Raw genomic sequence first — 23,748 nt, 5'->3', positions numbered from 1 at the left:
GCAATATGCAGCGTTGCGTGGTACGAGATGACTCGCTCAATATTTTTCCCATTTTTTCTTTCGTCAGTGTTGCTGATTACAGAAGTGTGGAGACTACATAGATGCTTCGCATAGAAAGCGAAGACGAGTAATAATAATAGTAAAGAAACGCGTTACATGCTGTCGCTGAAACGAAGGGGGTGGCGGTGGTCCAATTCGTAGTTGCTGACGTTGCCGCTTTCTGCACTGGCCGCCGTACTCGCATCCAAGTAATCGAGGCTCCTAGATCGAACAGCCAAACTCCTTCGTTGCGAAACAAATGCTGTTGAGCTTCCGAGCCTTGCCTGTACGTTCAGCCCAGCCTCGTGCTCTACTCTCTTTCTTTCTTTCTATTTCTGTCTCCTTTTCCCTCGCAACATCGCGAAACGCCACGACTTTCAACTCCCTCTACTCCCGCCTAGAGCTTTGCCAAGGTCAAACCTTTGTTACCAACCGAAGAAAAATCCTCTCCCTCTCCCTCGTTAACTTATTGATTATTATACTTTCTTTTCTATTACTGTTCTTTTTATTATTATTATTATTATTTGTTTACTTCACTGTTTAGTTGTTTGGTGTTGCTAGTACTGCTGTCAGCACCCATCGGACGTGTGATTGAGTACGTGTTTTTCAGCTGTGGTAGGAACACCGGACGATTCCCGCTGCTGCTTGCGCCGTTTCCCGCGTGCCTCCGTAATTGTTGTTAGTGTCTTCTTCGCTCGTCGGCGACCGCGAAAGCCGAGTAGTGACGAAGTAAAGCTAAGCAAAGGACAGAAGAGCGTCAAAATAAAGCTGCACACCAGAAGGTAGAAGAATTTAAAAAGAAAAGCAAAGAAAAAAAAAGAGAGAGAGAGTGTATGTAAATAGAAGTATAAGCTGACCGCTTTGATACCTACTACAACGGAAGCCGCAGAAGCAACTTTAAATAAGACGATAAGACGTGGGGCTTGCTTTGCTTCCTCCCCTTTTTTTTTCTTTTTCTAACTCGCACCTGTTGACTTCGCCCTTTTGTATTTCATTCCTGTGAGCTCCATACAAAGCCTTTCGCATTTTTTTTTTGGTTGATGTAATACAGCACAAACCACTCAGACACGCAGGGGAAAACAAGATCGCCAGAACTTATATTCGGACCACACACCGCAACAGTCGATATTTGCGGAATCTTTCACGGCGAGATCAGCTGCGTTTTTTTTCTGTTATTATTATTAGTGTTGTGTGTTTCTCCTTTTCTTTTGCTACCCTCCCTCTCATCATCATCTTCGAGCCGCTCGTTGTCGCAGTTTGGATTGAAAACTTCTACAGGTTCTTTCTTCCTTCCTCTCTCCCTTCTCCTCCTTTTTTTTGTTTTTATTGACACCGTTTTATTTTTGCTGCTGATCGTTCGCAGGATAACTTAGCTCACAAATTCCTCTACTTTTGTTTTTGTTTCTCCCTCCTGTCTACCCCTCTCCTGTCGTGTGCGGACCGCTGCATCCCCCGCCGTACTCGTTCGTATACATCTTTATCTTTGTCTGCATTGTTTTTTGATTTCCTTCTCACCGCCGCCCACCCACAGTTTGCCAAACGATACTCTCCGTTACATGCCTCCTGTGCATCCGCTTTAATTCTATTGTCGCATTTTTCGTGTTTTTCTTCCCTCAGCGCATTCTTTCTGTCGCTTCGCATTATTGTTATTATTCTTAACTCCCCGAAAGACGCGCAGCGAAGCCCACGTGCAGAACATCTTCAGGAATCGAGAACAACGCTCTTTAAAATTTCATCTTTCTTGTTTTTCCCGCCTCCTTCCCCGCCCTTTGCGTTCACCGCACCGCTCTCCTAATCTCCTCTGGTGCCTTTTCGCGTCCCCCTTACGAGCTGCGGGTGCGTCTACCTTCTCTTTTCTGTGTTCCCGTCTTTGGCCTCTGCGCTAACGAAGGACGTGTGTGTGTGTGTGTGAGCGAAGAACGTTTTGAGGAACGAAGCGCGCTGTGAAAAGGAATCTGAAAGAAAGACGAGCCTTTTTGTTGTGGTTGTTTGATAGCAGGAGAGCGCGTTTAATACCTCCGTTAGCAGCGACATGTATGGTCACCAGTTCATGCCGGGCCAGGTGTACGGCCAGCCCGGGATGATGCCCTACGTGCCAGGCATGGTGCAGCCGCCGATGGTGCCGGGCTACACCGGCGCCCCGGACTACCGCGGTACCTTCTCGCCGAACATGTCGAGGCAACTGCCACCGCCGCCGCCCCCGCCACCACCGCCGATGCCGCAGCAGGGGCACGAACCGCACGACCATGCCATGCCTCCGCAGACGCAGCCGCACCCACGCAACAACGAGATCGGCACGACGAGCTCCGTCATTCACCTGCGCAACGTGACGCCGGAGGTGACGCAGCTGAGTATCCAGAACTTGGCGCAGAACTTTGGTGACATCAAACACATCGTCATGCTGCGTCAGATGAACCAGGCCCTCATTGAGATGAAAAACACGAAGAGCGCCGAGCAGCTCGTGGACTTCTTCAAGGAGCCGGGCTACGCGGAGATCGACGGCCGCCGTGTATACATCCGGTACAGCAACCACCAAACGCTCACCGCGACGCAGCACGTCAGCCGCACCCTGCTGGTGTCGATGTTCAACACGCAGTACGACGTGTCGGCGGCGGCGCACATCACGCCGGAGATTGTGTACCAAATCTTTGCCAACTACGGCGCGGTGGAGCGCATCGTCGTGCTGCCGAAGAACGAAAGCAGCCAGTGGAACCACAACCGCGTGCAGGCGCTGGTGCAGTTCGGCACTCGTGAATCGGCCGAACACGTGAAGAACATCCTCCAAGGGCAGCCCGTCACGCTGGGCGACACCGTCACCTTCACGCTGGACATTCAGTTCTCGCGCATGGACGAGATTAAGACAACCAACCCGGCCACCTCGCTCGTCATCGATGATGACGGCGTGCACCGCCCACCGGGGAATGCGGTGGATATGGATGCAGTGATGATGCAGGCACCAATGGCTGCCTACCCGTACGTGGGCTGGAGCTAAACGAGAGGAAGGGAGGGAATTGCCGGCTGAAAACAGGTACGCCCCACCAATGGAAGCAAACAGGCAGAAGAACGAAAGAAAAAGGGTGAGAAAAATGCGGTCGAGAAACCTTTTCTGATGTGGGGCAGATGGGTAATGCACGCGCGCGCTGCAATGTCGAGGTTTCCTCGCGTCAGATGTGAGAAAACAATTATTATTATTCTATAAGAAAAGCCTTGCTCTTTATTGCTATGGTTTTCCAAATGCAGTCACGCTGCGTGCGTTGTCACATGCCGGATGTATTTCATTCTTTCTCTCTCCTCCTCCGGCGTGAAGGGTGAACTGTGTGTGCGTGTGCGCGGACGGCGTCCTGAACACTCGTACCCGCATTCATTTGTTTGTTCTTACTTTTCCCACCATTCGCGCTGTGAGGCGCCTTCCTTCTTCAAACGAAGGTCCAAGAAGCCGAGCGACGCAACGCCTGTGAACACGCCGCGTAGCAGATCCCCTCTTTTCTTGTTACCTCGGCTTCTTCCTTTCGAATATGCAGCCGGTGCGTTGTGTATGAAACGGTGGTGTGTTTTGTATGTGGAGCCAATCTTTGTTTGATTCGTTGACGCTGAACTGGGATATCTCCTTTTTTCAAAGTTGCTTTTTACGAGTACCTTTAGCCAGGTGGCTCGTTATGGACACGCGTGTTGAGCTGGCACACCTGCTGTTCCTCGTTGTTGTTGTCTACCTTGTCTTTTGTACTCTTCTTTCTCCTTCTTTTTGTTATCTTTCGTGTATCTTCTCTCAAAATCAAAGTGTTGTACGTGCGGAGGAGGTGAAGTATTTCGCATTTCTTGTTTTATTTGATTTGTTCTTGTTTTCGCGTCCCCGGTGCCTTCTTCGTTGCGCTGCCGTTCACTGAGAGCTGTAAGGAATTAAGAAAGAACAAGGCAGCGGGAAAATGGACGGCATCCCTTCCCCTCTTCTTTTCTTTTCCAACTCCGTTAATAGACGTGCACGCCCATTAGTGAAAAGAAAAAAAGGGAATAGTATTCTGTTCTCTCTCACACACACAGTCTTCGCCGCCGTTGTATATATATGCCGCGTCGTTCCGCTTGTGGAGGGCGTCGTCGTCGCACGGAAATGCCGCCTCTACGCATACGCCGCGGTAATGCTGATAATCGTTTTGGTTTGCTTTTTTTTTTTTTAAAGAGTCATCTTTCCTGCCGCATCCCAGTAGCGACGCAGCACACGGAGAATAGCTGTCAGGAATGTGTCTGCTGACCTCGTTCTCCTTCCACGGCCAACCGAGCACGCACTCACACACGCACACCACCTCGACATAAGAAGGTAACAAAACACACCTCAAAGAAAACACAGGCACGGAAAAAGAGCGGGGGTGCTCTAGTGAAAAGTAGGAAAACGCAGCCGCTTGAAAACTCCTCCTTCTCACATACTGGACTGTAGCTTACCTTTTTTTGTTCCTTGCTTTTTGCCGATCAGATCTTGACAAGTGGACGCGTTGAGCGCACACTTCTTCCTTTTGCTTCAAACTATTTTCCACGTCTACTTTCTTACCATTTGTGGATGCGCTATGCACCGTATTGGTTGCGCACCGGTGCGTAAGTTTCGCATCCGAAAAGTGTGTAGGAGCAGCACCTCCTCAATTCATCGGACATAAGCATATATATATATATATATATATATATTGTTGTAATCTTTGCTGAATGCGTGTCCGCCGAATTCTTCCTTGTGCACGGCAACGGCGACTGTAGTGGGAGCACTCCTATTGTGACTACGTCGCTCTTTTCGGTTTTTCTTTTTCTGGCTGCGCATCCTTAAGAAAAGATCTCAAAACGTCACACGAAAAAAAGTGGGCAAGACAGTTAATCTAAGAAGATAAGTGAGAATTTGAGTGCTTTATTGTTCTGTTTACTTCTATTGAAGGTATTTCTATTATTATCTTTTTTCTTCTGTTTCCTCGCGATTACTACCGTTAATTAAATGAAAATGCAATCCTCAAAGCAGTCTCCCGTCCTTTGTTTTGGTCTTCTTCTCGCGTTCCCCGTATTCCACCACTGAGCCGCGAAAACCCTCTTTTCTTCTTTGTTTATGTATGCCACCGCTCCAGTCTCTTTGACGTATGGGCAGCAGAGGACGCACGGTTAAACTAGAACTAGAAAGAGATCACACAGGTTCAACGCACGCACTCATGCAGATGTTCCTTCCCGCTCCCTTCGTCTTTCATTGTCACAACGTTCTATATGAAAGGTACGCGTCGTTCGTTGGGGGGGGGGGTTGGACGAACCCGTTCTCTGACTCCTTTTGGAGCTTTTACTTTTCTTTTCTTTCTTTGCGCTGGAAACTTGATGCGGAACGTTTTAGTTGCTGTTTTTCCAGGTGCTCCTCCCGACGTGTGCGGCTCGGTCGCGCAAATGAAGATGTCAGTTACTATTATTATTGTTGTTTTTGCTGTTTTTTCGGTTGTTGTTGTTGTGTCTCCCTTTTTCGGTTCTCTTTTCTGTTTTTTTTTTATTTGTTTTTCCACCGCTCATCTGATCTGGTTGCACCGTCGCGTAGATTTACGTTTGGTGGGGGGGGGGGGACGACGTCCCTCCACCTCTTCTTTTTTTCCTTCCTTTCTCCCCCCTCCCCCTCCAACTACTGCACTCCCTCTCCTGCGGGGATTCTCCTCTCTTCGCTTTCGGCTGCCTTTGGTGTTCTTCGTCGCGTGCTGAATCCGTGTCCCGCTTCTTCCAGCGCATTCGCAGCGACGAACAGAAGACGGTCTTCTGTTGTTTCTGTTTTTTGCTGACGGTGAGAGCGGGAAGTCAGGAGAACCCGAAAGTGAAGAAGGGTCTGACGACGCTGTCGCACCGGTCTTTCAACGTATCCATTCTCACCTGGCTTCATTTTATTTGTGCTCTTCTTAATGCGAGTAGATTTTATATCCCCCACCCTCCCCTGCGCGTCGCCTGTGCTGTCAGCGAGTTGTTCGGTGATGTGTTCGGTTCTCTTCTTGTATTGCTAGTTTCCTTTTCCCGTTGCTGCCTGTTTACTGGCATGTGTGGTCGTGATGGCCTCCCTTTTTGTAGAGCTCCTTTTTCTCCGTCGAGCCGGTGACGTTGCCGACTTCGGCGTTCTCTGTGCGTGTGCGTGTGTGTGTGTGTGTGTGTGTGAATGTCTTTGCTTTGTTTCTGCGGTGCACGCCCGCGTGTAAAACTTTTCTTCTCCCTCTCTGCGCGCGCGGAGTTGTGGCGGGGCAAAACGGAACGTAAAACCGCTCGGTTCACACCCGCGCATGATTTTCCCATTTTCTATCTTCTCCTCTGTGTGTGTGTGTGTGTGTGTTCCCCTCTCTCCATCCATTACGTTGTTGCGTTGCGTGGCTGTCGCCGTTGTTTCCCTGTCGGCATGCGGGCCGTATTTCGCTCTCCGTGTTCGCCGTCGGCGCCTTCAGTACCTTTCCATCCCTCTTGCCCTCGCGGGACACCCGCTGCCCACCTCCCTCCTCCCCATTTTTTCTTTTTCAGCCCTTCACGGTCCTTCTCTTCTCCGCCACCCGCGGGCCCTCGAGGTGCGCACTGGCGATCACCGCGCGATCCACAGGAAGGGTGCCACCTCGTCCGGCGCGACGTGGAGGGACAAGAAGAGGAAAAGCGCAGGGGAAGAGCACTCAAAGCGGAAGTTTAAGTCATTCGAAAATCGTGCTGTGGTCTTTGTAAGTCCTCGATTACTTCGTTGTTTCTCGCTCCCCAAGAAAAATATGAAGAGAAGAGACGGCAGTCTTTGGCAGCGTAGGCACAACAGCTGTGTACTGTGTCCTCCTTTCCACACCCCTATTCGTTCTGCGTGGTGTTACACTCTAACTATGATAAACGTATACATTTACAGATCAATTCAGGACCCCATTTTTTTTTTTTAAGCTGATGTAGGTGCATTCCGAGATGCAACCGACAGCGTTGTCAGGCGTCGTCCCCGCAAGCCTGCAGATTGACGTCTGCAGACGTCCGCTCTATTCGTGTCTCTCTTCCTGCGACTTCGAGCCGCGTCGCACTCATTCCGCGGGAAAAGGCGGAGAAGATGGAGACGTTGGGACGGAGTTTTGTTGGATCAGCTGCGCCTGTACCCGGCATCTTCGCGCTCGATACAATTCGAAGCAAAACAAAAAAACGAAAGTGTTTGTGCCTGATGGCGCTCCTCCTCGTCTACGTCCTGCTTCCACCCCCTCTTTCTTTTCGCTGTGCAATCCTTATTGGTTTTACACGCAGCGCTGCCGTTTTGCCACATCATTTCACAAATAAATTTATAAGAGGCAAAAAGGGCCGCGACGCTGAGCGCGCAGGAAAGGGGAGGAAAAACCGTATGCTCCTATTGTGATGCTTGCCATCATCGTTGCCACCTGCGCCGTGCTCTATGGCGTGCTGTGTGTGTTCCTTCATCGCTTCGTGTGGCACACAGGCCAGGCCGTGCCGCACTCCGCGCTGTACACCGATGCCGCAGGACACAGCAAGAAAATTTGCTTCCAAGCGCTTGGTGGGGACTTGGGCACCGCCGTGGTGGCACGAGAGATCTTCGCGACGGAGGTATACATGCAGCACGGCATCCACGTCCCCGCCACCGGCAGTCCTCTCATTCTTGACATCGGCTGTAACATCGGCCTTTTCAGCATGTACGTGATGGAACGCAACCCCGACGCGCTCGTGGTCGCCGCGGAGCCCATTCCCTATCTCCGTGCGTTGGCTGAGTCGAACACCGCACGGTACGGGCAGCGGGTCTTGGTTGAGCCGGTCGGTGTCGCCGCGTCTGCGCAGTCCGACGTAGCCTTCGTGGTTGACCCCCGCATCACGGCCGGAGCATCGATGTTTGAAGCGGACATCACACGCCTGTGGAAGGACACGTCGGTGTGTCGGCAGCTCTCCGTCGTTCTCCGCGACAACGTCCGTGCGCTGAGCCTGCCCGCGACGCCGTTCCTGCGAATCAGCTCGCTGCTGCGTGTGCCGGTGTTGCGGTGGCTCGTGCTGACGGCTCTCTCGCCTTTTCTTGTTCTGTTTGTGGGTTTTCTCCTGCTCGGGCCTTTGCAGAAATCGACGGTGCGGTGCGCGTGTGTGCCGCTGGCGCAGCTGCTCGCTCGTGCAGCCGCCCGCATGCCGGACGAGGCGATGCGTCGACGTGTTCTGCGCGGCCCTATCGCTCTGGTGAAGGTGGACGTGGAGGGGGCGGAGTGGGAGGTGCTGAGGGGCGTGACGGACGCGGAGTGGCGGCGAGTGGAACAGATTGCGGTGGAGGTGCACGACGTAGAGGATCGGGTGCGCAAGGTGGAGCAGCTGCTGGAGCGTCAGGGCTTCGCGGAGGTGCACACCACACAGGAGGACTGGGACTCACACGCGGTACTTCACATCAAATCGGTCTTCGCCCGCAGGAGAGAGGCGGCGTAGAGGAGCCGCGTTATTAAATGACAAATGACTTTCTTTTTAAAAAAACGCTTTTTCCCTTGTAGTCGGAGTTCCTCCTCCGAATCACTCGCCGCATCGTTGTGGTGATCATTGTTGTTCTGCTGAAGTTCATTCTCCTGTATTCTTTGAAATTAAAAAAAAAAAAGCACTCGGGCAATCATAGCAACGACATCTCGTCCACTTGAGTCGTGAAGGTTTGTTTTGCTTGGCAGCGTATGGGCACGCGTGCCAGCTACCGTGTGCGGTTCTGCAGCGATGCGGACTCGTGTGTAGGAGGGGCCTCCTACGCTTGGATTCTGTGTCTGTGCGTGCGGTTCGCTTTGTGGTTGTTGTCCTGCAGCGCTTTACGGACTCTCGAGTAATTCGAACTGTTTTTGCTCTCCGCCTTCCTCTTCGTTGGTTTTTCTTTCGTTTTGTTTTGTCTCTCCGTGCGTACGTTTGTGGTGTTGACACGGGCACGCAACTTGTGTGCGGGACTGATTCGCGTTATTTGTGGGGGTTACATCGCCCACAGCTTGGCCCCTCGGCTTCTGTTCGGCACGTGCATTCGCGTTATTTACTGTTTAATATTCTTTTTTTCCTCTTTACCGTTTTTATCTCTCTCGCTCTCTCATTCACGCATTTACGCAACATCATCAGAAATCGTACACAAATCAAAGAAACACGCAAACGCAAAAGCCCGTTCTCGTTCATCTCTTTACCATTTTCTAATTCCACTTACTTCGACAATCGTGCTGCGTCAACGTCGGACAGCCGCGAAGGAAATTTGCTACTCGTTTTTCCTCACGCCGTCCTTCACTCGCACACACACACACACACTCGTGTTAATTATCAAACTAAAACAACCACACCAAAAATACATTCTTTATTAAAACGAACACACACTGAACAGACATTACTAAGAAAAAGAATCCCCAATCAGCAGAAATGGAAGGCCGCCGTCACCACACTCCCGTCACGATGACGCAGTACATCATCAAGAGCCAGCCAAAGAACAGCCGTGGCGAGTTCACGCTCTTGATGATGGCCATTCAGACTGCCGTGAAGCTGATCGAGAAGAACATCCGTCGTGCCGGTATGAAGGGCATTCTCGGCTACATCGCGGGCAACACCTCCAACGCCACCGGCGACCACCAGGCGAAGCTCGACGTCATCTCGAATGCCGCATTTAAGGCCTACCTCCTCAGCTCGACCAGCGTCTGCGTGCTCGGCAGCGAGGAGGAGGAGCAGATGATTCTGGCCGACCCCAGCCACTGCGGCGACTACATGATCTTCTTCGACCCCCTCGACGGCAGCAGCAACATCGACGCCAACGTGTCGGTCGGGTCGATCTGGGGCGTGTGGCGGCTGCCCGAGGGTGCGCAGATCAAGACGGTCGAGGACGCGAACCGCGTGATTAAGATGCTGAAAGGCACCGACATGGTTTCCGCCGGCTACGCCATGTACGGCAGTGCGACGAACCTCGTCATGACAACGGGCCGCGGCGTGGACGGCTTCACGCTGGACCCCAACATAGGCGAGTTCATTCTCACGCACCCCCACATCAGCATCCCGAAGAAGCGCAGCATCTACAGCGTCAACGAGGGCAACTTCGGAAAGTGGGATAAGTGGTTCCAGGACTACATCATGTACCTCAAGATGAACAAGACAACGCTCTACTCGGCGCGCTACATCGGGTCGATGGTGGCGGATGTCCACCGCACGTTGCTCTACGGCGGCATTTTCTGCTACCCGAAGGACGCGAACAAGGTGGAGGGCAAGCTCCGCTATTTGTATGAGGCGGCGCCGATGTCGTTCTTGGTGGAGCAGGCGGGTGGCAAGGCGATGGGGGCCAACGGGCGCGTCCTGGACGTGAGCGTGACGCGCCTGCACCAGCGCACCCCCGTCTACCTCGGCAGCCGGCAGGAAGTGGACTTGTGCATGGCCTTTAAGGAGCGCGATGACCAGGAGAAGGCGAAGCAGACGCAGAGCAAGCTTTGAGGTGTTATGATCAGCTTCGGACTTGATCTGATTCACAAAGCCATGCCACGCTCAACATGGTGAAGGCAACGGTACGAGTCACTGCAGCGGACGTGTTCGTTTGATTGAGGTGACGTGCGTGCTCTTCACCGGAGCGCGACGCAACCCCAAGACGCCGTTACGCGGCTGCTGTTTCTTCGTTCTTCTCTCTCTCTCTCTTCTGTTGTCGTGGATGTGGAGCTGGTCAAGATGCTTTAGGAAAGACGGAGGAAAGAAATTGTAGACGCGAATAACGAGCGCAATTATACCTGTATTGTTTTTCTTTACTATTGTTGTTTAGCCGTTCGATCCCCCCCCCCCCCCACCTCAAGACGTTCGCGTGCTGGTAAGCGAAGCGGTACCGTAAAAGGAAAAGTAAGGAAAAAATACTCTTGACGCGCAGGAGATATCGATGCGCCGCATGCGAATTGCAGGATTTTGGTGGAGAGGTATGGTAATGGCAGAAGGCGAAAGAAAGGAGGGGAGGAAATGCACAAAGAGACGCTCTAACGTGTTATTCCCTTCCTGAGGTAGTATTAAAAAGAAAAATGACGTGTGAGGGCAATAGGTCGATGGACAGAGTCAGCAGCGCTCTTTTGTGCGAACCAGTGCGCTTCGATCCATCAGTTGAAGTGGGAAGCGTGGGATGGAAGAGTGTGCTTATCCATGAAGAGGAAACCAACGAAAGAAGGAAGAAGGATAGCAGAAGGAAAAGAACACTCGCAGAAGATCTGGCTAATTCGTTCGCGCAGTTTTTTTTTGTTCCTCACATTTGTGCTCAAAAGGAAGAAAAAATCCGACGGAACTTTTACTGTTTTTTCTTCTTCCCTTCCAAACGTCTTGCTGTTTTTGTTTTATTTATTTCTACTATTTCCGTTTCTGTTTTATCAGTGCCGTTGAGGGAAGCCGACACGAAGACTTCACCACCGTTTCATATCTATATATCTATATATATATTTATATATATTTATATTTATATTTATATTCATACGTTCGCATCTCTTTTTCTCTCCCTCCTCTTGATGTCATCGGTCGTATTACATTTACGCGTTTTTTTTGACAAATTAATTTTTGTCCTCTCATTTTTATTTGTTTTTGTGTTCTTATTTAGTATATTTCTGTTCTCACCTTCGCCGACGGAATCGTTGTTTCGTCACCAACAGAGGTCTTTTCCCCTCGAATGGGTGGAGGAGGAGTCTTTCGGCCCACCCGTGCAGTACGGTTTGGAAGAAACGTTGCCTTGAACATCAAGCGGTAAAAGCGGAGGCTTGTGCGCGTGCCGATTCCGGCTGCGTTAGAGCCACGGGGGTGTTTTGCGTGGTGCTGTGTTGATGCTGCTGGAAGCACAATCGCCGGCCCTGGACTTCGACAGGGAAAGCGAAGAGGAGCTCCTTTTCACCGTTGGGGTTTCTCCATAATTATTTTTTTTCCAAAGCGCACTCTCTCGGTCTTTTCCCTTCCCACTCTTCCTCTTCTTTTTCGTTCAACCCCACAAACCCGCCTCAACTTTCTCATGATGGCGCGTCTTCACAGTGGACGAAACGAGCTTTTAATCCAGTTTGCTGATATAGCAGAAATACTCGAAGATAGGAGGGAAAGCAAATAACGAAATGCCGCCGAAGTTCGCGCACCCGCGGTTGGTGCACCACGTCAGCCTCTTTACCCGCATCAAGGCGTGGTGGCTCGGCATTGAAAATCCAGAGGTACTCTCCCGCTACGGTGAACGCGGGCTGCTGCGCACGGTGTGGCTCGAGTGGCGCGGCACCCTGGCCATCGGGTGCGGCGCCGCCTGCTTCATCATCGGCCGTCAACAGTCGAATCAGGCGAACGAAATTTTAGAGAACATCGAGGTGAACCGGCAGAAGTTTTACCAGCGCGAGTTTAAGCCGGCATACGTGCCGGGCGCCCCCAGTGGTGTGTACGACGGCGTGACGGCGTACTCGTACCGGGACGCGGCGAGTGGGTTGATGGTGAACGCGGACAACAAGATCGTGTCCGACGAGACGCGCGCGGAGCGCAGCGAGCGTCTGGCAAAGGTAGAGGTGACACCGGAGATGGTCGCACAGGCACGCAAGTTACTGCACAGCCGCCGCTATGAAGGATCTTGAGGGAGTTAACGAAGGTGACAATACTGCAAAAGTCCCTTTTTTTTTGTCTGCTGCTACTGATGCCTGCGCTGCTCTGGTTGTGGGTTTGATCGTGCTTTTCCCTTTTCACAGATGGCTGTCCTCCTCTATTGTGCAGTGTCGTTGTGCTTCACTTGCACTTCGAAGAGAGAAGAAAAGGAAAAGAACTGGAACAGGACATGGCGAGGCCGTCGAGCAATGTGTGCTGGTGCGGGTGCACTTCTGCGACACCGGCGTGTTTTTTCGGTTTTTCTTTTTCTTTTCATGGACGTGGGGTGTATCGGCCTGTGATTCCGTCGGTGTGCGAAGTTAATGTGGACCGCGCTTCTCCGCTGGATCGCGACTATTATTCTGACTCCCGTTCCTCATCACCTGCTCGCTCCTCGGGGCTTTTGAATTATTTTTCACGCACTATGAAATAATCATGTATGTCGCCTACTCAGTGAAGGAAAGCATTTCTTTTTCCTCTTGTCCGTGTCTCGGTGTATGCAGGGCATTCACGGTAGGAGTTTCACACACCGCGCCATCCTTTCTGTGCCGCCATGTCCGCACAACCGAAGCCGACCGCGGCGACACCGCCAGTTGTCGCCAGGCGGCGCCCCAAGCCGCAGTACCTAGCCCCAGGGCAGCACCTGAAGGTGGCATCGCGAAAGCCGCCGACGCAGGAAGTCCCGCCGGAGCAGGGCATCCCGCGCGACCCGTGGGAGTCGCAGGACGCCGCAGCGCATCCTCTTCACACACACGACGACGACGACGACGTTTGTGGTACGCCGCGGCCGCCGTCTGCCCCGCTGTCCGGCTCCATGACAGGCGGCGGCAGCCGGTCCCCTCTCGGCCGGCGCAGCAGCGCTGGGGGCCATCCCTTCTCCTCGCACCTGCGACGGTCACGCAGCAACGCGAACAGCGAGTCGACGCCGTCGAAGGAGGTGAGCAGCAACAGCGTCATGTCAGAGAATGCGCCGGGGCTTCCTGCGAAGACGGCCTCTGTTACACCACCGGCGGCACCAGAGGCGGAGGAGCCAGTAGAAGAAAAGGAGAAGGGCAATGGCGTTGATGCTGCTGACAAGGCAGCGAAAACAGAGGAGGACCAGGAGGAGGAGGAGTACTACCACACCGCACCAAAGGGGCCGGAATTGACGGCGGCGGAGCGAGCACAGCGGGTGCTGGAGATGCAGCAGCAAGCGCTGGAGGCGAAGCAGCTGCAGAAGCTCACCGAGCAAGGCATCGCCCGTCGGCCAAAGACACTCGTGCGCAACCGACACGGACGGCTGCAGGCCATCGCCGCCCCGTCGTCCGCCACGACGACGGAGGAGACGCTGTGCATCGATGACGCACCGGTGGTGATGGAAGCGAAGGCGAAGGCGCGGCGCGGTGTGCGTGACACAACGCAGTCGAAAGCGACGATGCCCGCGCCGACGCCTACGGTGACCACTACAGCGTCTGGCGGAGATGATTTGGTGAACTCGCGGTCGTCGACGCCCATCACACGGGACGAGCCGGCGAAGTTGGAAATCGACCTGGATTGAACGGCGTTGCAGTGGGGCGCCGCGCATGACCTGTGGGAGCTGATACTCAGCAGCTGCAGCGCATTGCAAAACACAATATTTTTTTTTCTCCTGTGCAAAGCACGCATTGTTGTTTCAGCAACGGTGTGACTTTTGTTTTAGCTCTGTTCGCTTCGTTTGCGTTTTTCAATTCCTCTCTCTCTATATATATATTTATATCACCTGTGTGAATTCTTTATCGTTGTTCTCCGCCACCTCACGTACGTTGAGAGACCAAAAAGAAAGGTGACGGCAATAGAAGAAACGAGCAGCGGATGCGTTCAGCGGGTGCAGTCGGCGAAGTTCTTTTCAGGAAGAAAGAGTTCAGCTGACCACATAACTATATGTCTATGTACTTTTCTAAACTGTCTTCGCACACAGCGCGGGCTCCATTTTTGATGCTGCGCATCGCTTTCATGTGTCGTGTCGCGTCTGTCGCCGCGAGGTGTCTCAACCACTGCTGATTTTGTTGTTTTACTTTCCCTTTTCTGCTTTCACTACACAGGAGCAAATAATTGTACTCGTCAGTCGTCACAAACCTGTGCTGGTGTGCCTCCTGTGGCCATGCAGCGAACACTGCTTTACCTTCGCGCCATACCGGGCGCGCCCCTCGTCTCCTCACTCGCCTCGCGCACCCGCGCATGGACGACGCTGCGGCGCGCACCCGCCTCTCTCCTCGCAGCGCCCACCGTTCTCAACGGCACCGGGGTCACCTCACTGGTGTGCGGTCACCGCGGCTTTCGTGAGCAAGGCGCCGCCAACCCGAACAACTCCGAGGCGACAGAGGCGGCTGAGTTAGAGAAGGACCGCCAGGCCCTGAAGAAGTACACGGCGGTGGGCGGCTTCCTGCTGCTGTGCGTCGCCACTCTGTGGTACGGCAGCCGGCAGGCAAAGCGGCGCTACTTCGGCGACGAAGGCAGCGCGCGGGTGAGCGTCGAGACGCGTGGGCGTCCCGCGCTCGGTGGTCCGTTTGTGCTGGTGAACACGAAGGGCGAGCCGGTGTCGCAGGCCGATTTCCTCGGCTCGTGGGCCTTCTTCTACTTCGGCTTCACGCACTGTCCGGAGATTTGCCCGGTGGAGCTGAACCGCATGTCTCACGTGGTGGACGCGGTGCACGCCGCGAAGCCAAACGAGCGCATTTCGCCGCTCTTTGTGTCCTGTGACCCCCGCCGCGATTCGCTGGAGGCGATTGAGGAGTACCTTTCCGTCTTCCACCGCGAGTTCATCGGCCTGGTGGGGACGCCGAAGCAGGTCAACGACGCCTGCCGCTCCTACCGCGTGTACTACTCCGTCCCCACCGAGGAAGACGCACAGACGGACGACTACCTCATTGACCACAGCATTGCCATCTTCCTGTTTGATCCGCAGGGTCGCTTTGTGGACTTCTTCGGCAACCGCTACGATGAGCGGGAGATCACGGAGAAGGTGCTGCATTACATGTCCGAGTACGAGAAGGACCCCTCGTGGACGAACTGGTAAAAGGAAAATTGCCATTATCGGTGTCGTTGAAGACACACACACGCACACGCAAAGAAGCACGCTGGTGTTTTGATACCGGGCGGTAGTTGCGTGTTTCTTTGGGCTTATCTGGACCTGATGGTCGTCGCAGCGTGTTTGCGGTGCCGCTGCCGCACCGCGTCCGCATCTTTCTCTTTTCTGTTGTTGTTGAGCGTGGCGTTGTACGCCAGTCGTGTGAGCGCTTAAACTACTTCTTCCTCTGTTTGATTTTCCGTGCCGCGCGCTTCATCAACGTTTCATGAACAGCCAAAAAAGCAGTTGCTTGTACTCTCTGAATTGCGTGTCTTCTGCGTACCGCCTTCAAAGAGAGGACATGATTTGTTACAGAAGGCGTTGGGATCAGGAGGTGTGGTGGAACACGAAGTTTGAGTGCACCATGTTTTCTGTGGCGCAGTGGCCGCTGTGCTCCGCATGATGAACGTCACATTGTCGCCATGCTTCTCAGCAACCACACTGTTTTCTCGCCGAATTCGCTTTGATGCGCTCTCTCTCTCTCTCTCTTCCGGCTTCATTCAGCCCTTCTCTCTTCTACTCCTGGTGCTTTCTTTTGTTGGCCAACAAACGCGTTGTGTCGTCGTCTACTCTGCTTGGTTGTTTCAATTGGTGTCACGTTGTAGCCCTCACCAGTTTGCCAGCTTTCTCGCCTCTTTTTTTTTCTCTTTTCAAAGGTTGTACGCAGCTACACGCCTGCGCCGCCGCGCCGTACCGTGCCGTCTTCGTTTCTTTACACTAGACCACCCACTCCTTAGATACACCACTATATTGTTTTTCTCTTCTTTCTAGATTTGCCTCAAGCGCATCTTAGCGACGTGTGTGTTGTTGTGTTTTGCAAAACAATACACAACACAGCTGTATCGGTCTAATTCTTGTGTGTCTGCATTTGAGGCTCCGTCGAGAGGCAAGCTTTTTCTTCCAGCTGCTCCACAGGCGGCACGCATTGCCTCATCAACTCTTGTTATATATATATATTTATTTATTTAGCTCTTCACTTCCACAGCCTGATTGCTGTGAATAGATGTCCTCTGGCAACAGCAGCAGCAGCGGTGGAGCAGCGATGCTGATGGCCGACGGTGCAGCCAGCGACGTTGATGTGACGCCCGTGCGACGTCGCCTCGGCGCGTCGACCGACGACGCAGCCATCTTTTTTGAGGACACGGTGGACCGGATGACGGCGCAGTGCATCGACGCCTCGCCGTCTGCCTTGGCGCTCCTCACACCGCAGCGCATGCCAGCTAGTCAGGGAGCACGCGTCGACATGACGGAGTACGACGCGAGTCACCTGGGCTCGCTCTCCTCAGCCCACCGCAAGAGCAGCGGCGAAAACAGCAGCAGTAGCAGCAGCAGCAAGGGCCGTCCCAGTTGTCAGCGCTCCGCCCTGCACGACGTGACAAACACCTCCAACGGGAAGCTGAACTTCTCAACGGGCCCCACCAGCAAATCGCCGACGCCGAAGCAGGTGCGCTCGAGCAACCCGCAGCTCGGCAGCGGCAAGCAACACCGCGCCGACTCGCACAACTCAGTGTTGACGCGTAGCACTCCGCGGCACAGCACGCATGATCGCAGCCCGTCCGCGGCCGAGCCGACGGTGCCGCTGTCGGACTACGAGACCCTGCAGAAGGAGCGCAACCGCTTCGAGAAGATGTACGAGCACCAGCGCGCGCTGTACGAAGAGATGGCCGAGAAGCAGGCGGACACCTACCAGACGCTGCAAGAGAAGATCATCGAGGTGGTCGCCCTGTCTACGCGGAACGAGGAGAGCAAGCGCTTTATCCGGCAGCTGAAGCGCGAGTTCTCGGAGAGTCGTTCGCGGGTGATGGACATGCAGAACAAGGCGCTCGAGGAGGCCAGGACGGAGCGGAGCACCAAGTCGCACTACGAGGCGCTGATCCGCGAGCAAGATCGCAAGTACGAACGTCAGGTGGAGCGGCACGAAATGAAGCTGGCCGGGATGGAGAGCCTCGTGAAGGACCTGACCAGCTTGCGCGGGGATCAGGACCAGCTGCACGTCGCCCAGCTGGACTCGCTGCTGAAGGCGGCGTACTCGAAAAGCACGGCATTGTTCAGTGACCTGCTGCGGCAGGGACGGCAAATCGACCTCCTCTATGACGCAAAGTGTGACTTGGAGAACCAGCTGGAGCAGCTGCGTCGCGAGAAGCGGGAGATGGAGGCGACCGTGCGGGAGGAGCGCCGTCGCATGATGGCGGAGACGGATCGGCTGATTGAGCAGATCGAAGAGCAGCAGCAGTCCATCTTGAACCTGCGGCAGATGCTCATTCGCACCATGGACAATCGCGACAACGTCTTCGCGTACAGCCGCGGACCGCGTCGAGCGCAGCGGGACGAGGAGGGCGATGAGGAAGACATCGACGAGGAGGACAAGGTGGGCAGCCACGCCAGCAGCGACTCCTCTTCGTCGTCTTCCTCCTCTCCCTCGTCCATCGAAGAGGAGGGCGAGGAGGACCGATCTTTCGCTAAGGACGACGTCCTCAACGACGGCGGTGACCGCACGCTGCACCGGGAATCATCGTGGGGCGATCCCGATGGCCCCCAAAACGGAGCGGGGGAGGAGAGCACGAATCCGCTGTCAACGTCAACGCAGGCACGTCTCTCTCGTGGCGGGCAATGCCGACCGGTCATTTCAGCTGCGGATGCGACGACTCCTGCGCTGACAAGTAACGCCGTGACGGTGGCGCGGCGAGCAGCTACGCCAACGTCGGCCACCGCCTCTGCGTCTTCTTCTTTTCTTTCGAAAGCGGTGAAGGCGTCGGAGGTGGTGGCGGCGCCGCCGTTGCCGCTGTCCTCCCGCAGCGGGGATGCCTCCGGTCCTTTGCCGGCGACTTCGTCCGCCTCTTCAGCTGCCGCCGCGTCGGCCGCGTCCTCCGTGGTGCGGCAGCGGCAGCCGTACCGCATGCATCGCATCGACGAAGGCAACTCGGATTGCCGCTGCGACGGCGAAGACGGAAGCGGCAGCAGCGGCGACGGCGCAGCCAAAGACGACGACAACGGCGATGAAAAAGTGCGGAGTACGTCGGCCGGCGGCATCACGCGTGGGCCACGACGACTCGCCGATTCCGCGGCGACGCTGCGCACACGCGGCACGAACAGCGCCGGTGCCGCCAGTAGAGAAAACGATGTAAGCGACAGCGGGTCGTGGCTGGAGAGGAAGGAGCGCCACTCGCCGTCCTCTGCCTCGCCGGCACCGACTGGCGCTGGCTCGCGGCGCCGCCTCGACTTCACCACCGCGTTGGCGGCGGTCGCAGAGAAGCGGCGGCGCGACCGCGAGGCACGCGAGGAAGGGCTCCACAATAGCGGCGGCGGCAGCTACGAAAGGAACGAGGGCAGCATTTCTCCTTCCTGTTGCGTGAAGGCGACAAAGGCTAGTTTAGGAAAGGAGAACAGCGGCGCTGCGGGCGGGCGTCGCGGCATCGTGCGGTCCGGCACCGTTGGCAGCATCGCCACGGCGCGCACGCCGTCCGGGGTGGATAGGGAGGAGGACGAGGAGGAAGAACCACGCCTGTTTCGAAAGGCCGGCTTGTGCCCGCGAGAGGAATAAATAGGCTGGCGTGGCCGGAGCTCACCAACACCGCGGAGGCAACATGGTGCTTCTTCGCTTACTCCCCCTTTACGTGTATGTGCAAATGTCGTTGTTCGTTGGTGGCTTGTTTGTTGGCGAGGATGAAAGGGGTGCTTCACGCAGAGAGAGAGAGAGAGAGATAAGAGGAGAGAGACTCCGCTGTGGGAAGCAACAACGCCTATTCTGTTTCATCTCGTCTTATCATCTGCGTGTCGTACGTTGCTGGTAAGATTGTTCCGTTTGTTTTCCAATGTATTCTTCTTTCTTTCCTTTGTTTTTTTAGATCAGCTAGAGAAGAGACATCGCATCGGTGTGTGGGTGCAACCGGCTCATTTGTTTCCTGGTGTGCGTTTGCCCGCCCTCACTCGATTCTTTTCCATTTTTTTGTTTTCCTTAGAAAGCTCTTCGACTTTCTCCGCGGGTGCGTGGACTACCTTCGGTGTTCAGCCGTACCGGTGAGCGTGTATTAATGGTCTTCCCCTGTGGCGGTTTGAGTCACACACGGGAAGGAAAACGGTAATCGTTGTTTGCTCCGGAAACGGTGAACGGACGTTGAAGGGCACCTGGCCTTTGTTGATGCGTATTTCGTGCAGCAAGAGGAAGAGACTGCGCGCAGCTTTTCTCTTGTTGCTCCGTCATGCAACACTCGTTGGAGTCCTGCAAATGAAAGTACGGTCTTTTCTCTTAGTCTGGTGAAGGGACGCCGTTGTCGTGCCCTCAGCAGCAGTAGCCTTGGTGCACCTCACAAGCAACACGCGCTGCTTTCTCTATTTTCCCCTTTCCCTTTAGATTGTTGAGTGGATGGCTCAAAGATGCATCTGCACGCCTCTGCCTTCGCACTACGGCCTTGATATCTCCCCTCCCTTCTCCTTCATGTCTGGTTCAATGATACTTGCGGTTGGTCCCGTGTATGAATTTTGCTTCTTCTTTTTCTTTTCTCTTTTGCAGCACTGAAGCGTCGGTGTCGAGTAACTCCGCGTAGGTGATGCGCGCACGCGTCACGGGGACCAGACAGAACTTTCCACACCACAACCTTCCTTACGCTTCCACACCAAGGAAACGCATTTCCGCTGCTTTCGTCCTTCTGCTGTCTTTTTAATTATATTTCCCTTTTTATCATTCTTCTTCTTTCGTGACTCGCCGTTCTCACGGCGGTGGGTGGCGCCCTCCGTTCCTCGCAGCATCCCTCTACTCGTGCAATTCTTCTGCCCCGTCGCTTCATCACGTCTTGATGGGCTTCGCCGCTGCCGCCCCACCAAACAAAGCACCGACAAACACAAAAGCCCCAGGGGTTTTCCCCCTCGCTCAACTCTCGCTTCGCGTGTGTGCGACGATGTCGGCACCCGTGGCTCTCAACTCGGCCGCCCTTCACACGGCCCGCCAGTGCTTTGGCAGGAACGGCATCGAGGCTTCCCCGGTCGGCTTCTACGGATTTGCGCGCTGCGCCGTTGTGTCTCCGACGACGCTGCTCGTAGCGGGCGGCCTGGTCTTCTACCTCATTGTGTACGTGGATCTTGCTGCGGTGTTGGCTCTGCTGTACCTGCTGAGTCTTCTCGTGGTGGTGCTCGTGTGGAGCGCGTGCACGAGCCGGCGCGGGGCCACCGCCCTGCAAGGTTGCTTTTCGCGTAGCAGTGCGGTGGCCTACCGCGAGGGAACGTGGGCGCTCGTCGGCTCCGCGCAGTTGGTGCCAGGCGATTTGGTGCGGCTCGTCCACGGCTGCGTGGTGCACGCGGACTGCGCTCTCCTCGACGGCTCTCTGCTCCTCGACCTGTCGCAGCTAACGGGGAGCAGCGAGGTGGTGACGGCGGAGGCGGGGTACCTCCTTAAAGCAGGGGCGGTCGTGGTTGACGGCGCTGGCACTGCGGTGGTGCGCTACACCAACGTGGACACCTTTGTCGGACAGACCGTGAAGCTTCTGCAGCACCTGTCCCTTGGCCTCACCCGGCCGCTGGTGCAGCGCAGCTACCTCCTAACCAGCTTCGCCATCCTCGTCGTCGTGGTCACTGTGGAGCTCGTCTTGTACGGGCTGTGCCGTGGGCGCTTCCGGTGGTCGGCCGCACGGGTAGCGCACGAGATGATGCTCTACGCGTGGGTGTGCCTCCCAACGCATCTCGACGTGGCGGTCTTGCTGGCCGTCACGCGCGGCGCCGCGGTGGCGATGCAGCGCACACACGCCATCGTCCTCCGCCTTGGTGCCCTGCTCTCCTTGGCCTCCGTCGACGTGTTGGTGGCAGACAAGAGCGGCACCCTCACCACCGGTGTGTACGCCGTGGCGGCCACCTTCCGCTCCTTCTCCCCGCTCTACCCCTCCCGTGACGCTCTCGTGCAGCTGATGGCGCTGGCGACGCGGTGGCACGAGCCGAGTCTGCACCCGATGCGGCGAGCGGTGCTGCGGTGCGCTGACCTCGACGCGTGCGACCAGTATGTTCGACTCGCCTACGTCGAGCACGACGGCGAGCGTCGCACCTCCGCTGTTCTTCGCCACGTCGACGGCACAGTGCTGCGGGTGACGGAGGGGACGGTGAATGCGGTGCTCGCGTTGCTGGGCACGAAGGACACGAATCCCAACGACGGTGGTGCCGCCGCCTCCGGCCCCGACGCGGAACTTGTTCGCGACCGTGCAGAGGCGCAGCGGCTTGCGACGACGTGGGGCTACCGCGGCCTTCGCACGCGCGCCGTTGCGGTCGGGAAGGAAGACGGGCCGTGGCAGCTCGCCGGCCTCGTCACCTTCCACGACGCACTGCGCGACGACGCCGCGGAGTTGGCGCGGAGGTGTGCAGGGGCCGGCGTGTCGTTCACCATCGCGTCCGGTGACACGAAGGCGGTGGTTGAGACGGTCGCCGCCGCCGTCCTCCTGCCCACCGGGTCTTCGCTGCGTGTGATGACGGGTGGCGACGTGCCGGCCCTCGAGCCGTGGCAGGCGCTGAGCACTTCTGCGGTGGCGGCTTCCACCTCGATCTCCGCCACCTCGAGTTTGCTGATGGCGGTGGACGATGTGGGTGCGGCCGAGAGGAGGGCGCTCGCGGCTTGTCACGTGTATGCGGAGATGCAGCCGCAGCATAAACTGTCGCTGGTGCGTCTCCTGCAGCAGTCTGGGCGGCGTGTCGGCTTGCTGGGCGACGGTCTCAACGACGCAGCGGCGGCGCAGGTGGCGGATGTCGGCGTGGCGCTTGTCACGCCCGATAGAGGTCCGCCCTTGACAGCGCAGGGGGCGGTGTGGGGAGCTGACATCGCTCTCCCCTGCACCCGCCTGACCGCCGTGTGCGACTTGATTGTCGGCAGTCGCGCGATCTTCGCTATCGTGCACCGACTCTTCTTCTACGCCTTCACCGTCACGTTGCAGACGGCGATGTTCATCGGCCTCGCCGCGTTGATTGGGCCGGCGAAGTGCGATTACATTGCCGGCCAGCGCCGCTGCGACTCCCTGCTGTCGCCCAGCAAACTCTACCTTCCCTTCTTGGTTTTCCTCAGCGTAACGTGTCTTCTCTTTCAGGCGTGCGAGAGCGGCGATGTCGTGTACTGGTCTGGTGCACCGTGTCGCTGCAGCCACCCCGTTGCCGCGGCGCAGTCCGCATGTATGGCGGTGGTCGGTGTGAGCGGGGGCGCCCCTTTCGCGCTGGGGCTCCCCCTTGCCTTCGTCTTTCCTAAAAGTGACGTGGACTTCACCCGCGCCACGCTGCGATCCACGACCGCCACGATGTATCTCTTTTACCTCCAGTTGAGCCTGGCGCTGATCTGCGCCTCGCCGGTGCGCTGCGGTGTGCGGTTGCTGACGGGGCGCGTGGTGTACCTGGCATGCTTCGTCGTCGTTGTTGGCATACTGGTGTACTTCGTCAACGGCTTCTACTTAACGGTGCAGCTGGCGCTGCTTGTGTACTGCGCACTCGTGAGCACGTTGCAGGATGCGACAAAGTTGGCGGTGCACTGGGTGTGCTATCGCCATAACCTCTTTGGATATCGCGGCTGTGCCGATCATATGACCAGACGGCGTCGGCGACAATGCGAGGAGCAGCAGCAGCAGACGGTGACTGAAGAGCTGCCGCGTGACAACGGGTTTGGAGGCGATGACGACGGTCATGAAGTGCCTGACGGTGCGGTTGGCAGGGAATCGGCTGCTTCTGCGGCCCAGAATGCCTCGCGTCCGTACTCCTCTGCGCTGAACGTCGTTTTGGGTTGTCTCGTGCCTTTGGAAATGCGTCTGCTGAGTGTGGCACCATCGGAGACTTCGCGAGCAGCAGCAGCAGCAGCATCAGAAGAAGCGTGATATTGAAGAGGCGCGTTGACTGACGCGGCACACACGCACACAAACCGCACCCCTTGGTGGTTGATGATGTTTGGCGGACTCTCTGTCGCTCTTGTTGTACTTCTTCTTTTCACGGGAGTATGCGCGCACGTGCTCGCGACACCGGCGACTTACTACTGCCCGCCTCTCTCCGCTCCCTTATCTCAAGTGCTTTTCTGCAACCATCGCAGCAACAGGAACCCGATTGCGGCTGCGACAACCGCGTCAGAAGTGATTTGCTTCCTTTCA

At 55.8% G+C, this 23,748-nt stretch overlaps 8 protein-coding genes across 12 annotated transcripts; all 8 read left to right on the top strand.

The window, feature by feature from the left end:
* Positions 1-439: 439 nt before the first annotated feature.
* Positions 440-3,031, top strand: ABB37_08490 (putative RNA-binding protein; the record flags this gene model as incomplete). Its single annotated transcript, XM_015807523.1, has 1 exon — positions 440-3,031. Exon 1 carries the CDS (start codon positions 2,072-2,074, stop codon positions 3,029-3,031), a length of 960 nt encoding a protein of 319 aa, XP_015654062.1. The 5' UTR covers positions 440-2,071.
* A 4,349-nt stretch (positions 3,032-7,380) lies between these two features.
* ABB37_08489 (31-O-demethyl-FK506 methyltransferase) lies at positions 7,381-8,439 on the top strand (the record flags this gene model as incomplete). The annotated part of the gene is made up of 1 exon (XM_015807522.1): positions 7,381-8,439. One exon carries the CDS (start codon positions 7,381-7,383, stop codon positions 8,437-8,439), a length of 1,059 nt encoding a protein of 352 aa, XP_015654061.1.
* A 531-nt stretch (positions 8,440-8,970) lies between these two features.
* Positions 8,971-10,437, top strand: ABB37_08488 (putative fructose-16-bisphosphatase cytosolic; the record flags this gene model as incomplete). 2 transcript variants are annotated; one of them, XM_015807521.1, is made up of 1 exon in its annotated part: positions 8,971-10,437. In XM_015807521.1, exon 1 carries the CDS (start codon positions 9,385-9,387, stop codon positions 10,435-10,437), a length of 1,053 nt encoding a protein of 350 aa, XP_015654060.1. In that variant the 5' UTR covers positions 8,971-9,384. The 2 variants fall into 2 exon arrangements, with proteins under 2 accessions (XP_015654060.1, XP_015654059.1); XM_015807520.1 differs by having other exon boundaries at positions 9,096-10,437.
* Positions 10,438-11,987: 1,550 nt separating this feature from the next.
* ABB37_08487 (putative mitochondrial hypothetical protein) lies at positions 11,988-12,563 on the top strand (the record flags this gene model as incomplete). The annotated part of the gene is made up of 1 exon (XM_015807519.1): positions 11,988-12,563. Exon 1 carries the CDS (start codon positions 12,066-12,068, stop codon positions 12,561-12,563), a length of 498 nt encoding a protein of 165 aa, XP_015654058.1. The 5' UTR covers positions 11,988-12,065.
* A 460-nt stretch (positions 12,564-13,023) lies between these two features.
* Positions 13,024-14,107, top strand: ABB37_08486 (hypothetical protein; the record flags this gene model as incomplete). Of its 2 annotated transcripts, none has more annotated exons than XM_015807518.1 (1): positions 13,024-14,107. In XM_015807518.1, the coding sequence occupies exon 1, from the start codon at positions 13,124-13,126 to the stop codon at positions 14,105-14,107; it is 984 nt and encodes a 327-aa protein (XP_015654057.1). In that variant the 5' UTR covers positions 13,024-13,123. The 2 variants fall into 2 exon arrangements, with proteins under 2 accessions (XP_015654057.1, XP_015654056.1); XM_015807517.1 differs by having other exon boundaries at positions 13,029-14,107.
* A 522-nt stretch (positions 14,108-14,629) lies between these two features.
* On the top strand, positions 14,630-15,604 carry ABB37_08485 (putative mitochondrial cytochrome c oxidase assembly factor; the record flags this gene model as incomplete). Of its 2 annotated transcripts, none has more annotated exons than XM_015807516.1 (1): positions 14,630-15,604. In XM_015807516.1, the coding sequence occupies exon 1, from the start codon at positions 14,690-14,692 to the stop codon at positions 15,602-15,604; it is 915 nt and encodes a 304-aa protein (XP_015654055.1). In that variant the 5' UTR covers positions 14,630-14,689. The 2 variants fall into 2 exon arrangements, with proteins under 2 accessions (XP_015654055.1, XP_015654054.1); XM_015807515.1 differs by having other exon boundaries at positions 14,653-15,604.
* Positions 15,605-16,158: 554 nt separating this feature from the next.
* On the top strand, positions 16,159-19,196 carry ABB37_08484 (hypothetical protein; the record flags this gene model as incomplete). 2 transcript variants are annotated; one of them, XM_015807514.1, is made up of 1 exon in its annotated part: positions 16,159-19,196. In XM_015807514.1, the coding sequence occupies exon 1, from the start codon at positions 16,659-16,661 to the stop codon at positions 19,194-19,196; it is 2,538 nt and encodes an 845-aa protein (XP_015654053.1). In that variant the 5' UTR covers positions 16,159-16,658. The 2 variants fall into 2 exon arrangements, with proteins under 2 accessions (XP_015654053.1, XP_015654052.1); XM_015807513.1 differs by having other exon boundaries at positions 16,260-19,196.
* Positions 19,197-20,164: 968 nt separating this feature from the next.
* ABB37_08483 (putative mitochondrial proton motive ATPase) lies at positions 20,165-23,481 on the top strand (the record flags this gene model as incomplete). Its single annotated transcript, XM_015807512.1, has 1 exon — positions 20,165-23,481. Exon 1 carries the CDS (start codon positions 20,551-20,553, stop codon positions 23,479-23,481), a length of 2,931 nt encoding a protein of 976 aa, XP_015654051.1. The 5' UTR covers positions 20,165-20,550.
* Between the last annotated feature and the right edge of the window lie 267 nt (positions 23,482-23,748).

Source organism: Leptomonas pyrrhocoris (assembly GCF_001293395.1).
Source record: "Leptomonas pyrrhocoris isolate H10 chromosome Unknown, whole genome shotgun sequence".
Lineage (NCBI taxonomy): Eukaryota > Euglenozoa > Kinetoplastea > Trypanosomatida > Trypanosomatidae > Leptomonas > Leptomonas pyrrhocoris.
The sequence above is the reverse complement of the archived record's forward strand: the minus strand, read 5'-3'. Positions and strand labels throughout refer to the sequence as shown.